Source organism: Aricia agestis, chromosome 8, assembly GCF_905147365.1.
Source record: "Aricia agestis chromosome 8, ilAriAges1.1, whole genome shotgun sequence".
Classification (NCBI taxonomy): domain Eukaryota; kingdom Metazoa; phylum Arthropoda; class Insecta; order Lepidoptera; family Lycaenidae; genus Aricia; species Aricia agestis.
In genome coordinates, this window is record NC_056413.1 from 15,836,887 (window position 1) to 15,854,223 (window position 17,337).

The window sequence follows — 17,337 nt, forward strand, 5'->3', positions numbered from 1 at the left end:
CAAGCGCTGTTTCACGCCGGTTTTCTGTGAGAACGTGGTATTTATCCGGTCGAGCCGGCCCATTCGTGCCGAAGCATGGCTCTCCCACGTAAAAAATTTACGTGGGAGAGTACGTATACGTATTATTGTGTTAGCGGCTAGCGCACACCTGGCAGTCGCGATGCAGTCGCTAGCTGTGTGTTTTAATTTAATTTATTTGTTTATATCAGGCTACATAGGCCCATACAATGTTTACCTTAATGACTAACATACATATAAATTATATACACTTAATAATTACACTTTATCACGAGTTATCGGCGACGTGACGCGCGCTTCATTCCGGAGTCTCCCCCGGAACCTTCAGTAGACCACATCAGTCGATCAGAATTTCTGCGCTTCAAAGGTCGACAGAAGATGCGTCGGTACTCTCACCACAAAGGAACTGAAGTTGACCTTGTGGCGCGACTGCAGACATTCGACCCTCAGGCGAAGGGATGTCTTCTTACTGATGTAGTTTTGTATGGAGTAGCAAATGCGACTAACGCGCGTTAGTGTTGATGCAGTCGTGTGCTTCATAGTCGCACGCGGCGCGACTGCATCGCTACTAAAAGTCGCAGTGGGCGAAGGCCCTAAGACACGACAGTCTGTAGTCAGTCTTAAGCCAAGACTGACTTAACTCAAGACCTAAGACTTTTGACCATTATAATATGAGACAAATTAGTCTTCGTCGTAGGATAATTTAGACTGTTGTATTTCAAGTACCTAATTCTAAGTACCTACTCACATACGGTGTTACTCGATAGTTTTACTCCAAATCGAGAAAAACACCCAGTATGGACCGCAAAACTCAAAACTGGAAGGCTCGCGTCAAACCGGCTCGATGGAATTAAGTAAATTATATCTAATTTCCTTCGATTTTGAGTAAAACCGAATGTGTGGACGAAAGCCCGAGCCGTGGTTTTTACTCTACGTGATTGCTCAATCGAGCAAAACCGTATGTGAGTACTTAGCTTTAGCGTTCATTCTAAGGACTGTTTTAACTTCAGACGGTAATGCATCACGATCTATCATTTTTTGTCCCGTTTTCGCGTCAGTGTACAAGAAACCTTAATCTTTATGTTTCTAAATTTACGAGCGAAAAACGCGAAAACTCACCAATTTCCTCCCTCTTGGCTACACCATTCTCGTCCGCATTCAATTTCGTTTTGTTCTTTAATCTGAAACAAACAATATTAATTGAAAATTCTAATTTGCTCTTCGTTCTGGGTCTTATTTAAGTTTGTTCTTAAATATCTAATTTATTCAAAGGCTGTATTGGTGATATTTTGCCAGAAAATGTAATTGAGCTTCGTAGCGACAGAAAACAGTGTTCAAGAAATCTATTAAGATGCCTTTAATAGATTGCACTGCAATGTAGCACATATCTATATATTAATACGCAAGCGAAAAACTTTGTAACCCTTTTTACGAAAAATGGGGAAACGTACGTGCATGAAATTTTGCACAGTTATAGATTATATGGTGAAGGAGTGCATCCAACTAATATTATTTTGAAATTATCCTTTTATCATACATTTTTTTTAACAAATAAAATATTACACACACTACAACACACACACATGAGAAATGACAGATTTTTAAGTGACAAGCCTATACATACGAATTATACTCTTATAATTATGGTTGAAGTTTGTTGACAAATTGAAAATGGATTATAGTTTTTTTATTGAATCTAATATACTATTAGACAATGCTTACACGGCCAGTCTGAGATCAGCTAAGTCCCAGAGACAAGAGTTGAAAAAAATAATGATAAAGTCAATATTTTTTTAGAAAATATAGATAGTAGTCCTAATGTCGTTGAAACTAAGGTCGAATTTCGACCATTGGGTGATCTCTAGTTATATTATATGTGCTAAACAATATTTTGATAGTATTCTTCGAAAGATGCCTTATCTGCTACACGACCAAATTAAATATTATCATTGTAGTCTGTAAGCCTTATGACATGTTCAATTTCCATAATAAAATTTATCGATACGAAACGCATAAAATATGTGTGAGTCTATCACAGCCAGTCTGTTGTTTCTTTAGATTTAAAGCGCTGAGCCGATTATGATGAAGTTTGGTATGGATAACGTGACCATACGTCCCGTTTTGAATGGGACTGTCTCTTTATCCGGTACTCCGTTCCGGTGTCCCCGCAGACAACGTCGAAACCATAAAGTTAATTTACCTAGCAGTGTAGTAACAATCTCGAGCTGTCAATTGAAACCGAAATTGGTTTTCATATATTGTGTGAAAAATATGTGTACGTATACACTTACACAAGCATGAACATGAATTCTATGAGATTCTCAACGTGCGGCACGTGCCGACTGGACTCTTTTTACCACTCAGTGTTACTGATAGTGACATCTCTCTTTCTCAGGCCTTTGTTTCTCTATTCCGCTAGGTATATTAATTTTAAGGTCGAAAAACCAAATTGTACCGTTTTCGCATTGAAACCAAGATACACTTTCAGAAAGCAGCCAAGTAATCCCCGAGTATGTTTGTTATGCTGGAATATATTAATATTATGTTTTTCCAACACCAACGCCGCGCCGTGCTCGAGTACCTAATACCTACCAAACGCTAAAATCTGTTTGGTATTTCTATAATAACGTTTCCGATGGCGCGGGCCATAAAGGTAATCGTTTGAAATCGCAAAAATAATCACTCCCACTATAATTTTGACGATGATCCGTTTTGATAGAAAATAAAAATGGCCACGTTAGGTATGGAGTACTTAACTTTAAGTTTCTTGTAAAGACAAGCCGGGTAATATTTATCAAGAAAACTTTTATACCATGGCAAGCTATCTAATAAATTATACTAGAGATCGCCCAATGGTCGAAATTCGACCTTAGTTTCAACGACATTAGGACTACTACCTATATTTTGTAAAAAATATTGACTTTATCATATATTTTTTTCAACTCTTCTCGATCTAGATATATATGGGTATATATATCTAGATCGGGAATAGGAGGATAGGTAGTAGTCCTAATGTCGTTGAAACTAAGGTCGAATTTCGACCATTGGGCGACTGGCCGTGTAAGCATTGTCTAATATTATCTTAGATTCAATACAAAAACTATAATCCATTTTCAATTTGTCAATTTGTTGTCAACAGACTTCAACCATAAATAAAACAGTATAACTCGTATGTATAGGCTTTTCACTCAAAAATCTGTCAATGCTCATGTGTGTGTGTTGTAGTGTGTGTAATGTTTTATTTGTTAAAAAAATATATGATAAAAGCATAATTATAAAATAATATTAGTTCGATGCACTCCTTCACCATATAAACTATAACTGTGCAAAATTTCATGCACCTACGTTTCCCCATTTTTTCGTAAAAAGGGTTACAAAGTTTTTCTTTCGCCTATTAATATTATGATGATAAAGGCCCACACTTTTTCCATAAAACCTTCATCATAAAAATCCATGTACATCGTACTGTATTATCCTCAAAAAATACAGAATTGCGACCGCCTAAAGGTGTTTTCGTCAAAACTTGGCTTTTGCGGGTATTTCGTATATCCTTAACAACATGAAATACATTATGAACTTTATTCCGTCGTGATAGAGGTGCTTGTTGACAAGATATTCTGTAATTGGGTAGCGTTTCGGTTTCCCAATTACTACCACGTATGGGGGATTTAGTTTTGTTGTTTGATACTCGACAGAGTTGATGACAGACACGGAAATCACAAAATAATAATGTAGTTCTCTACTTCACTCCTTTAGTAACAAAAGATTTACAAATGAGATTTAAAAAAACGACGTGTTATAACCGAAATATTATGTTTATTGCTTTTCAAAATACTCTCTTTTACATTCTAAACATTTTTTTAAGCGATCCAACCATTTTTTAAAACAGGAGGAACACAGATCTGAAGGCATGTTTTCTACGTGCTGATTGAACGCTATCACTGCCTCTTCGGAGTTGGTAAAAGTGAAACCTCTCATTAAATCTTTAATTTTGGGAAAAATACAGAAAGATGTATTATTATTAAGTCCGCAATGTTTTCACGCTAGAGGCAGCACCAGTATAGATAATAAACAATAAAATCGGCCAAATTCGAGTCGGACTCGCGTACGAAAGGTTCCGTACCATTATAGAGCAAAATTAGGCCAAAATTTGTATTTTTTGTATTGGAGCCCCACTTAATTTTTTATTTTATTTTAAAATTATTTTTAAATATTAAAGTACATATATAATTAAGGACTTTGAGAAAAATTCAAGTACCTACCTGTTGTCATTATTGATATAGACCAAAAAAAGCCAAAAAAATCACGTTTGTTGTATGGGAGCCCCCCATAAATATTAATTTTATTTTGATTTTAGTATTTGTTGTTACAGCGGCAATAGATATACATAATCTGTGAAAATTCCAACTCTCTAGCTATTACTGTTCTTGAGTTATAGCCTGGAGACAGACAGACAGACAAACAGACAGATAGACAGACGGACAGACAACGAAGTCTTAATAATAGGGTCTCGTTTTTACCCTTTGGGTTACTTTTCCTTAGTTTTTATTATTCGTAGGGTTATGAATAATAAAAACTAAGGAAAAGTAACTCCGTCAAAAAACATGCTCCACAATACTTGTCAAAAAAGTGTACCTTTGGTACACATTTCAATACATTTGCAATATCTAGGTGACCTTGAGCAGTACTAGGCTGACGTTACATGACAGATCAAAAGGAACCAAATTTAAAACGGTGATAGCATGGGAGTTACGATTCCTTAGTTTTTATTATTCGTAGACGGAACCCTAAGAAGCTTTGTATGACGTTTGACAACGTTTCTGTCAATATTCTGCTATGACGTGTGCAGCATGTCGGATTTAGTTCGGATTATTTACTGTATGTGCTAGTATTGCCCTCTGCTACGACCTTTGCGTAATATTACCTATAATTGTAATTGTAAAATGTCTCTGTGTCTGTTAATTCTAACGGTCTAGCAACAGCGAATCTAATAATAACTCGCACACCGGTTTCGGTGACGGTGGCCAGTTTCATTGAAATCAGGCCAGCTACGCAGGAGTAATTTTATAGTCCCTATAAGTGTGTGCGCACACACAAGAGCAATCTCTTTTCCTTTACTCTCATAACCCAGTGGGACGGAAGACCGACACGACTGGCGAGAGGTCAGACGCAGGACCGACTTTTTACATGCACATGGCGCATGGATCATCTTACTTATCAGACAATCAGGTGATCAGCCTGCATTGTCCTAACCAAACTTGGAAATAACATGTTTCCAACGCGAGAATTGAACCCACGACATCCGAGTCAAGAGCCGCGCTCTAAACCACTGGACCACGGAGGCGTTCAGCGAATCTAATGCTAGTTATCTAAGTACCCAGTGCCGGAATATAATGCAAGCACCCTCAAAAAATACATTTTAACAGCCGAACATATTATAACCTCCTCGTTTTTTGGAAGTCGGTTAAAAAATCTATTTATTTATTACGTACGCTTTTACAAAGAATTAATATTTACTAGATTGCTAAAGACCTATCTAGTGATAATTCTATAATAAAAGTATAATATTTTGTGCATAATTTTATTTGCTAATCACGTCAGCCATTTTTATTTTGGAATAATATTTCCATAGTCGATGTTTATAGCACCATAAATTGAACATAAACTAGGTAACGGACGCGGTGTTTTAAATACAGTTTTACTAGAGTTGTGATGTTTTAATGGGTTTTTTTTAAATAGTCCAGTTTTTATAGAATAATCCGCCAAGTGCGAGTCAGACTCGCGCATTTAGGGTTCCGTACCGTTATAGAGCAAAAATAGGCCTAAAATTGTGTTTTTTGTATGGGAGGCCCCTTTAAATTTTTATTTTATTATTAATTATTGAAGTGCACATAATATAATTAAGGCCATTATGAAACTTTCAAGAGCCTAGCTATTGCCATTGTTGATATCGAGTAAAAAAGGCCAAAATGTCGCGTTTGTTGTATCCCATACAACAAACGCGACTTTTTGGCCTTCTTTACCACTTAATTTTTTATTTTATTTTAAAATTATTTTTAAATATTGAAGTACATATATAATTAAGGACTTTGAGAAAAATTTAAGTACCTACCTGTTGTCATTATTGATTAGAGCAAAAAAAGCCAAAAAAATCACGTTTGTTGTATGGGAGCCCCACTTAAATATTATTTTAATTTTGTTTTTAGTATTTGTTATTACAGAGGCAACAGATTGTGTATATACACAATCTGTGAAAATTTCAAGAGTCTAGCTATAGCGGTTCTTGAGATACAGCCAGGAGAGTTGAAGAGAGACAGACAGGCGGACAGACAACGAAGTCTTAGTAATAGAGTCCTGTTTTTATGGATACAATTTGAATATATAAATAAATGGCAAAATCAATAGAATCCCTAATAATAAAACAAATGTGAAACCTTGTCTGTTACTGCTTAACGCTTACACTGTAGATTTAGACAAAATTTGGTTATAGGAACATACTTTGAGTCCAAGGAAAGGACAATGGACAGTTTTTATTCCCGAAAAATTTACGAGTCCCGATGTTGCACGCAACACCTGGCTTACAATCCCTTGTTTACAAAACTTAAGTTTTGTATGATAACATAAAATGGCAATCTTTCAAGGCTTTTTAAAACTTTTTTATTCTGGCCGAAACAGAACCACAGAACCAACGCCGCCATCTTGTAATGTGGCTTCTGAGAGCCTTTTCACGCCCACTTTCCTGATGCGGGCTCTACACTCGCGGCTGCCGCGATTCGCGGATGCTACGCGCCGTGAACACGATGCGTACAAATACGAAGCCGCGAAGCGCAAACACAATGCTGCGAAACCACTTTCGCGCCGCGAGTGTGGAGCCCGCATGAGAATATCATCCAACTTCTTTTCATGCGGCCAAATTACGAATTGTCATTTTGACTGACAGTTGCTTTTCATTCGCGCATTGGGCATTACATGAGCGCTTATGACAATGACGCGACGTCATAAATCATAATGCTCTAAGCTATGCTTGTAGGTCTGTAGCTCTGTACTAATAAATCAAAGAATACATAAAACAAAGTCTTTAATACCTAATTAACTATGAGTAATTCTCCGTGACGTAATTCATGATATTAAGCAGAGGATAAAAGCAAGAAAAATATTTCGTCCACTGTTTACAAAAGGATTAAGCGGCGACGGATAGAATGAGCTAAATTTAGCCTAAGCGGTGTAGCACAAGGCACAGGCTTTAGCGATTTTTGCTTATTAATATTTTGACTAGATGACGCAACGGAGTTGCGGGCATGCGTTTATCGCGCGGGAACTGTACATTATTCCGAGATAAATAGTATCCTATTCCCGGGACTCAAAATATGTCCATACAAAATTGGACTTGAAGGCTTCAGACTTTCGGATTTATAATATTATTAGTATAGATGTATTCAATGGTATAGGAAACGCATCCGCTGTCTTGGGTAAACCTTTGTATCGCAGTTGATGATCAATCTCATCAATCGAAGGCTTGATTCCAAGTGATGTATGATCAATTAAATATTTTTAAAATTTAATGTACTATCAGAGAAGTTCATTCATAGGCAGATGGCTGACCTAAGTAATTTGGCCGCGTTAAGTCAAACCCATCCGACCGGTCACAGCTTACATTGAATTGACATACGCCGACCAAATGACGTAGGTCCGTCAACTGCCTAGAAATCAATTTCCTTTATGGTACTAAAAACAGTAAACCTAATGCAGCTTTATGGAAGAAACCAGTTCATGCCAAATGCCATATTTTGATGTTGCTGACTATTATTTTAAATGTTACAGCGAAACTGTACATAACGAATGACCAAAACATAGTTCATATTTTGCGCGACATCTCATCAGTTACACCCCGGACAAAAATATGCTCAGCAAAGCAAGATAATGTGAATTATTTATGGTTTACTGCGCGACGCGGAAGGGGAACAGACCTCGCATTAGCGGAATATGGAGGTATTCCACCGACTATTGTTAAGAAAAATGGCGAACGTATATATTCTACCTGTTATATATTTTATGTCAGCCATAGGTAAAATATGGAAGCAAGATTGTGTATACAGAAAACCGGTGAAAAGCGTGTTAATAAAATGTACGTTGTTGTATCAAAACTCAGGATTTGGTACGATGCATGTTTAATGTTTATGTAAACGCATAATATTATGTAAGCCAGAAAAAACTTCAAACAAGAAAATGTAGGGTGCGCTTACATATCGAGAAAGTTATTTATTTTGAGGTATGATAATACAGGGTGCAATTAAACCTTCCTGCCAAATTTTGATACATTGATCCTTGTTAAAAATAAACGTATTTTTTCTTTTATAGTCACTCAGCACTAAAATGTTGAGAAATACTTGCCGAAAGTTATCCCAAAAACCACTACAATTAATCAAATCAAAATCAAATCAAATATCTTTATTTCAGACTACAGTGTGGTCCATTGGTTAGTATTACATAAATTAAAAATTATTAGGGTTATTTAAAAATAACAAAACATAACTTAAAGTAAATAATTAATGGACACGATGCGTCGGCCGCGCGTGACGTACCCCCGCGCGCGCGCCTCATCGCGCGTCACCCCCTCTCATTCCCCCGCGCCGCGAGTGACCGTTCTGCAACGATTTTAAATGGGACAAAATATTATGTCATTGAAAAAAAAAATAACACCCAATTTTTTGATTAAATGGACTTTTCTAATGATACCTAAGCCCTGGAAAAAAATTGGTAGGAAGGTTTAATTGCACCCTGTATAATGGCCCTAAGCAAACTGAACATTTTACATGTTCCGTACCCATTTCAACCACATTTTTAGGGTTCCGTACCCAAAGGGTAAAAACAGGACCCTATTACTATGACTTCGTTGTCTGTCCGTCTGTCGATCTCCAGTTTTTTTTTGGTCTTTTTTGCTCTACATCAATAATGGCAACATATAGGTGCTTGAATTTTTCACAAAGTCCCACTTATATGTGTTATTTAATAATAATGTCAGAATAAAATAAAAAATTAAGGGGGGCTCCCATACAAAAAACTATTTTTTTTATGAAATAAGGGGGCAAACGAGCAAACGGGTCACCTGATGGAAAGCAACTTTCGTCGCCCATGGACACTCGCAGCATCAGAAGAGCTGCAGGTGCGTTGCTGGCCTTTCAAGAGGAATTAGGGAGGGTAGGGATGGGAAGAGAAGGAAAGGGAATAGAGGAGGGTAGGGAAGGGAATAGGGTAGGGGATTGGGCCTCCGGTTTTCTGTGAGAACGTGGTATTTCTCCGGTCGAGCCAGCCCATTCGTGCCGAAGCATGGCTCTCCCACGTATAAAAATTTTGCTCTATAATGGTACGGAACCCTTCGTGCGCGAATCCGACTAGTGCACTTGGCCGATTATCTTCTTCTTCTTTTATATATAAAACTAAAAGGTGACTGACTGACATGGTGATCTATCAACGCACAGCCCAAACCACTGGACGGATCGGGCTGAAATTTTGCATGCAGGTAGATGTTATGACGTAGGCATCCGCTAAGAAAGGATTCTGATCAATTCCACCTCCAAGGGATTAAAATAGGGGATGAAAGTTTGTATATAATAATACTTCTTAACGCGAGCGAAGCCGCGGGCAAAAGCTTGTTTATATATATTTTAAGCATAATATTATTCTCTTAAATAACCTTACCTAACCTATGTATTTATAGCTTTTCATTAAAATAAATACGGCTAATCCAAAACAAACATTACTGGGAACAGACAATTCCCCTGGGGTACCCTTTGCTAATATTAGCGCCATAGAATATTATTATTGAGTGTAATTTCAAGAGGCTCAATTTACTGTTAATTCATTCTATGTTAAAAATAGTCAATTTTAACAAGTAATTAGAACGCGGTATTAATCTTATATGTATATAAAATTCTCGTGTCACAATGTTCGTTCCCGTACTCTTTCGAAACGGCTTGACCGATTCTCATGGAATTTTGTGAGCATATTGAGTAGGTCTGAGAATCGGCCAACATCTATTTTTCATATAGTAATAAGGGCTGTTCACATTATTAAAAAATATTTATATGGCAAAACAACGTTTGCCGGGTCAGCTAGTTATTTACTAGATTTTCAACTTGTTACAACAATATATTATAAATAATAAAATATTATATTAGAACCTAGACGTTGCAGTATTGAAAGTAGGATCAGAAACACTGTAGTTTTTTTTTGGAAAAAAGTATCAAAATTATTATATTACTAGATGTCCCGCGCTTCGCCCGCGATTATTAGGAATTTTACGGAAACCGTACATTGTCCCATAAAAAATACCTATACTCCCTTCACGTGGTCTACTCTATATCTGTGCCAAATATTGTCATAAAAATTGCCCCAGTAGTTCGTGAGATAAACCATATCTAATATTTCCCCCGTTTTTTCTCACATTTTCCTGAGTTTCTTTGGTCGTATTAGTCTTAGCGTGGTAATATATAGCCTATAGCCTTACTCGATAAATGAGCTACCTATCTAACACTGAAATACGTTTTTAAATCGGACCTGTAGTTCCTGAGATAAGCGCGTTCAAGCAAACATACTCTTCAGGTTTATAATATTATGTATAGATTTTTTTAAAATTATCGCTTGACAAACTCGAGTCTCGATCTAAAAGACTATGAAAAGTACCAATAACAGGGTCATAATAGGCTCATAATCATGGGACGATGCATAGTATAATATTGTAGTGATGATGATGATGATGAATGTAATTTGCATAGTAGCATATGCTTTCCGTTCTTAAAACAACGCCGAAACTCCCAAACTTGTATCTATAAAGAATCAGGAGTTCTCTCAGCTCACCTTCCGAACCACGGTATACCAGGTATACCTCGGTGCAAAATCTTACTTGTTGGTAGCATATGCTTAGAATACTTCTTACGAAACCGAAGTCACCACATGTTTTCCTAAAAATTTTGAGGAGTTCCCTCGATAACTTATGGATCCTTCATCAGATCACCACTTTTGTGAATAAAATATCAAATCGAGATGATACCCTATATACCAAAAGAAAAATTTTGAAAATCGATTGACAAACGGCGGAGTAATCGTTGAACATAAGAAAACGAACATAACACCTCCCCCATTTTGAAAATCCGCTTGGTAGTTTTTGCGTGAAAGAGTAACAAACATCCATACATCCAAACAAACTTTCGCCTTTATAATATCAGAGACTAGAGTATTAGTCGTACCATGGTAATTTTTTACGAGAAGAATTTAACAGTATCAAATCACACCGAAATGGCAGCGCAGCGGCACCAGCTTTTCAGTGTCATAATATGATTTTAAACTTTATCATATCCATAACATATCCACGCGCGGCCGCGAGACGCGCGAAGTTTCTCAATCGATACTATGTATTACAATTATAATGAAGATAAAGTTTAAAATCATATTATGACACTGAAAATGCTCGCCGCTGCGCTGCAATTTCGGTGTGATTTGAGCCTTAGACCAAGCGCGCACTCGACTTTCTGCCTCGCGATTATTAATCTAATTCAGGGCTCGGAAACCTCGTTAATCTTCGCGATCCTGTTCGTTAGAAACGCCATACATTTCCAAAAGAGCGTTTTCATTTCGATTCCGCTCTAACGTACCGAAATTATTCCTGGTTTTGTTCAAAGAGCAAAATGAAACTGCTCCTGCTCAAAATACCGGTAAGAACCGTTCGCGATTATGTTCGCCCCGCCCACTCACACACACACCACGACTCTCACCCATTGTCCACACATTCTAGACATTAGCTATTAGATGGTGCACTAGAAAGGGATGGAAGATAATTATCACTGCACTAGTTACTTTCCGCGAGGAATCAACCAGGCAATACCGCTCGCATCTCAGTTTCGCTCCAAGCGAACACTTGTCCAAAATCCTGGTTAAAGAGCGTTTTAACCTGATTAAAAAATACCGGTCCCGAGCCCTAATCTAATTTATTATCTTAATTGTAGTAAGCGCGCGGCAAAAACTCGTAGTGCGCGCTAGCTTTTATAGTAATCTGTAGCGTAGAAACCAAGTTCCTGTTTGTTTAAATATTACCTAAGTTTTTACTATAACATAAAATAAGCTAAAAATAGTTTATATTACACAGTGTGTCCACACCTCAACCTGGAATGGAGTATGTAATGAGGTTTTAATAAGTTAAGTGCCGTGCACCGGATGGTAAAAGCCTTTCCACTCCCGGTATACTTTTATATTATCTTGTCATCATTTTATATTAAGTTAATTATGAATTGCCAAAGGAATGATTGCTAATAACATACAATATTATAATACATACCTGAAAATTCGGTGATCAGGCTTGAAATGATTGCAGCAATTACAACTTGTGAAAATTAATAAGTTTCTAGCTATCGCGGTTGCTGAGATAGTCTGGTGACAGACTAAAAAGGAGGAGCACCTTTATTCGGCTGTATGGGAAAGAAGTTCCTTATCGCATGTTCGGCGTAAATCTGAAGGCTAGACAGAACGATATTTGACCTTGATTTGACCTCGACACTTTTTTATTAGTACCTGCATGTTAGGGGCAGAGGGCGTTGATAGTAAGTTTTTTTTTTAATGAAATAAGGGGGCAAACGAGCAAACGGGTCACCTGATGGAAAGCAACTTCCGTCGCCCATGGACACTCGCAGCATCAGAAGAGCTGCAAGTGCGTTGCCGGCCTTTTAAGAGGGAATAGGGTAATAGGGGAGGGTAGGGAAGGGAAGGGAATAGTTGAGGGTAGGGAAGGGAATAGGGTAGGGGTTAGGGGATTGGGCCTCCGGTAAACTCACTCACTCGGCGAAACACAGCGCAAGCGCTGTTTCACGCCGGTTTTCTGTGAGAACGTGGTATTTATCCGGTCGAGCCGGCCCATTCGTGCCGAAGCATGGCTCTCCCACGTATTCCTGTGTGTCAACTAGATGGCGTTTTTTAAATAAACAGCGACCCGTTGTTAGTATTCCTGGGCGTCAATAGATGGTTTTTTTTTAAATAATTTTTTTGAGTGTATATTAAATATGTACTTATACAGGTTTTTTGAACATAAGAAATAACTTCGTTCCATTCGGGTGTCCCTTGACACCTCTCAAGTTTTTTTTTATGTTTATATCTTTTCTTAAATTGAAATTAGAATGACTGCTCATAGCTTTTAACATCTCTTTCTCAGCACTTACTTTTTTAACTAAAAACATAACTATTTTGACACGTTATTTCCTGCCTCAGTAATCATAAAAGTAAAATTATTATGAAGTACAATATCTAACTGAAGCAATTTCTTAAAATAGTTTCCATGCATACAATATGAGAGTAAAACAAATTTTCATTTATTCAGCAACACTAAGTGAATGGAATTCTGTATGATAGTGTACGGGCCAGGCCACAACATTGCGTTGCGGCGCGGCGTAGCGTCGTATAAAGGAGTGAGCACACTGAGACGGGCCGTGCCGGGGCTCAGCGTGCCGGGGCTCATAGCAAAAATCCGCCTCCATACAATTTGTATGCAAGCGGATACGCGTATCGCACACTGTGTCGGAGCGCAGCGGATTTCCGCTTCCATACAAATTGTATGGAGGCGGATTTTTGCGATGAGCCCCGGCACGCTGAGCCCCGGCACGGCCCGTCTCAGTGTGCTCACTCCTTAAATCTACGACGCCGCAGAACGCATCGTGAAAATTTCCGATGTAAAGAGTACAGGAAGCCAATTCTCAGAACGTGAGAAAATCTCACCTTCGAAAAAATTACCCAATTATGAGATTTTTACGAACGTAACACAGTTTGTGTATTCTCAAAACTTCACATTCGAGATATTCCGTGCAAAGATCGCTCGAGTCGAACGAGTAGGACCGGTTATTTCTACGATGGCGGAATTCGTACACCAATTTACACTCTTATTGGTGGATAGACGTTCGATTGGAAACCGGTTTCTGCACGATACAATTTGTTGCTGTGAGTTTGTGTATTCTCAGAACTTCACACTAGAAATGTTTCGTGTAAAGATCGCTCGAGTCATACGAGTGCTAGGGACCGGTAGATGTCGGAATTCGTACACAAATTTGCCCTCTTATTGGTGGATATGTAGCAAAGAAGTACAAAATTTCGTACTATATAACTTACTAATTATAACTTACTAATTATAAGTTAATGTGTTTAAACTTTAAAAGAAACTATTTATAATTTCGTTAAATTAAAATATAGCTGAATTAGACTACATATTTTTATCAGAACTTTTGTTCTATTATATTGTACCTATACTGTATACATATAATAGAACTGTATATATATAATATATATATATATAATATATATATATATATATATATATATATATATATATATATATATATATATATATATATATATATATATATATATATATATATATATATATATATATATATATATATATATATATATATATATATATATATATATATATATATATATATATATATATATATATGTATATACTTATATAAAAATAGATTTCCAATTGTGTTAGTAACGCTAAAACTCAAAAACGGCTGAACGGATTGGGCTAATTTTAGTCTCAAAATATTCGTAGAAGTCCATGGAAGGTTTGAAAGTGACACAAAGTTCACCGGGACAGCTACTTTTTGGATAATTACGTTTATCATAATTGTCGTGTGTGTCATAATGTTAGTTACCTTACTCCTCCGAAACGGTTTTACTGATTTTTATCAAAACCGCCAGCGGCCACAAGGCCCACGACCGGCCACGGGCGGCCGTAGACTTCACTATGTATTACAGTCATGAAGATAAAGCTTAAAATCATATGACACCGAAAGTGTTAGCTGTGTTAGCCTCGCCGCGGCTGCCATTCCGGTTTGGCGCGCCGCGCCGCGCGGCCCTTGGAGGCCGAGCGGGTGCGCGCCATTCGTGTCCCGACAAGTCCCGAGTCCCGACTCCCGACGGAACGACTCGGGCTGCGGCCAGCGGCAGGCTGCAGACAGTCTCGCGCCCGCTTCCGATTACGAAAGTTAAATTGTGATATTACTTATATTACTATAACCACAGAATAGATAATAGTACAAGTACTATAACGCTGTATTAGAATAATAAGTGTTGTTTCAATACTTGTTATAATTATTGATAAGTGCATTAGTCAAATAAATAACAGTAAATTCGGCGACCAAATTATTGTTTGTGAATAAATAAGTATGGTAAAAGTAAATAAGTATGGCACCACGGCAACGTCCCGTACGTTGCCGTGGTGCCATACTTATTTAGTCACTTCAATAAAAATATAAGTAATTGTTCTTTACAAAATATTATAAAGAATAAAAGAATAATTTAGTTTTTAATGCTTCAAGCCCCAAGCGGTCATCGGCGACCGCGATAACAATAGATAAGCTATAATTGTGTCTCGTATTAACTACCAGTGGAGAGGCAACCCACACCGCCCACGCCTTGCGCCGCCTCTGTTAACTACAAATAATATAGGTAAGTATATTGCAAAACAACCGCAAAACAATTTGCCAAGATAGCTAGTAATATTATAAAATCAATTATTTTGTAAGCTTTATTTACTAGAATACACTTAAATATCTTCGCACGTTGCAAAATTTGTCCAAGCGTTTTTTTAATGCCGAAACGGAACGCAAACACCTCGATAGGTCGATTGGTAATTTGTTCGATTGGTCCCCAGAATACGAGTTTTAAGGATCATTCGAACTTGCCAGTAGAAATGAATAGTTCAAGAAATAATTTTACGAGGATTTAGTTATTAATTACAAATAATTATATTAAGTATATTATGCATTGAGATTTGAGATAAGTACTACCTAATCATATGGCAAAATAACCGCAAAACAACTTGTCGGGATAGCTAGTGGTGTAATAAAATCAATTATTTCGTAAGCTATATTTACTAGAATACAATTAAATATCTTCGCACGTTGCAAAATTTATCGTAGCGTTTTTTTTAATGCCTAAAGAACGCAAAATAATGTCAATGGCAGAAACTCCTCGATACTCTATTGGTCCCCAGAATACGAGTTTTACGTATCATTCGAACTTGCCAGTAGACATGAATAGTTCGTGAGATAATTTTACGAGGGAAAATGTTCACATCCTGAGTATTGCCTCCCAGGTATATGAAATGTTTGCATTGTGACATCGCATCACATAACTGTGCGATGTTGTTTTTGCGATACGACGCCGCAACGCAGTGTTGTGGCCTGGCCCTATGTAAAATTCATAACTTTGATTGGCAGCGAGACTGTTTCATGAAAATTTCATAAATACCGCTTGTAAATATTATAACGCCTCCGTAGTCTAGTGGTATAGAGAGCGGCTCATGACTCGGAGGTCGTGGGTTCGATTCCCGCGTTGGAAACAATGTTATTCCCAAGTTTGGTTAGGACAATGCAGGCTGATCACTTAATTGTCTGACAAGTAAGATGTTAGATGATCCGTGAGTCGCATGGGCATGTAAAAAGTCGGTCCTGCGCCTGATCTCTCGCCAGTCGTGTCGGTCATCCGTCCCACTGGGTTATGAGAGTAAAGGAATAGAGGGTGCTCTTGTGTACTGCGCACACACTTGGGCACAATAAAATTACTCCTGCGTAGCCGGCCTGGTTTCAATGAAACCGGCCACTGTCACCGAAACCGGTGTGGGAGCTATTATTATTATACACTTACATAACTGAAAATGAAATGTTATGTCATATACGCGTAACCAAATCATACTATTATTAGAAAGAAAATTTTGTGAGTGTGTGTCTGTGTGTTTCGTGTTTCTTTACTTAAAAACTACATTGCATGAGGCACACTGCTGGATTGTTATCCTTCGGGATCTAGTCTGCATGATGATTACAGCGGGGCTAAAATGGTCACATTTAGCAATTCCTCTCAATCAATTCAGCAAATGAATTGTCAAAACTGTCAAACTGACAAATGTCAAATTAGTACAAAAATACAGAAATGAATTGTAAGCACAGTTGCATTTTGCAATTTTAGAAAAATGAATCATATTATGATTCATATATCATGATTCTTCAAAGCGACCATTTTAGCCCCGCTGAAGGACTCCTCGATATTTGAGCTTCATGAATTGTAAGGACACCAACTTGGTATTGGACGTGGACTCTCCACGTCCAATACCAAGTTGGTTACGGCTTTTTTCTCTTCTTAAGTGGCGGCTTAAGCATTTTGCCGCCCTAGGCCCAGTCTAACATGCCCCCGCCCCCCCTTTTGAACAACAAAATTCTATATGATAGGTATTTTGATATTGAAATAAAACCATAAAATATATAGGTACGTGTATTT

The 17,337-nt window shown here is 37.6% G+C and overlaps 1 protein-coding gene across 2 annotated transcripts in view; it reads right to left on the reverse strand.

Annotated features, from left to right (window-relative positions):
* The window catches only part of LOC121729648 (arrestin homolog), a 139,430-nt gene that overhangs the window by 15,016 nt on the left and 107,077 nt on the right, over nt 1–17,337 (reverse strand). For both annotated transcript variants that reach the window (XM_042118222.1, XM_042118221.1), the window contains one exon: nt 1,138–1,199. In XM_042118222.1, the coding sequence (XP_041974156.1) occupies nt 1,138–1,199 (62 nt within the window). The remainder of the gene's footprint in view (nt 1–1,137; nt 1,200–17,337) is intronic.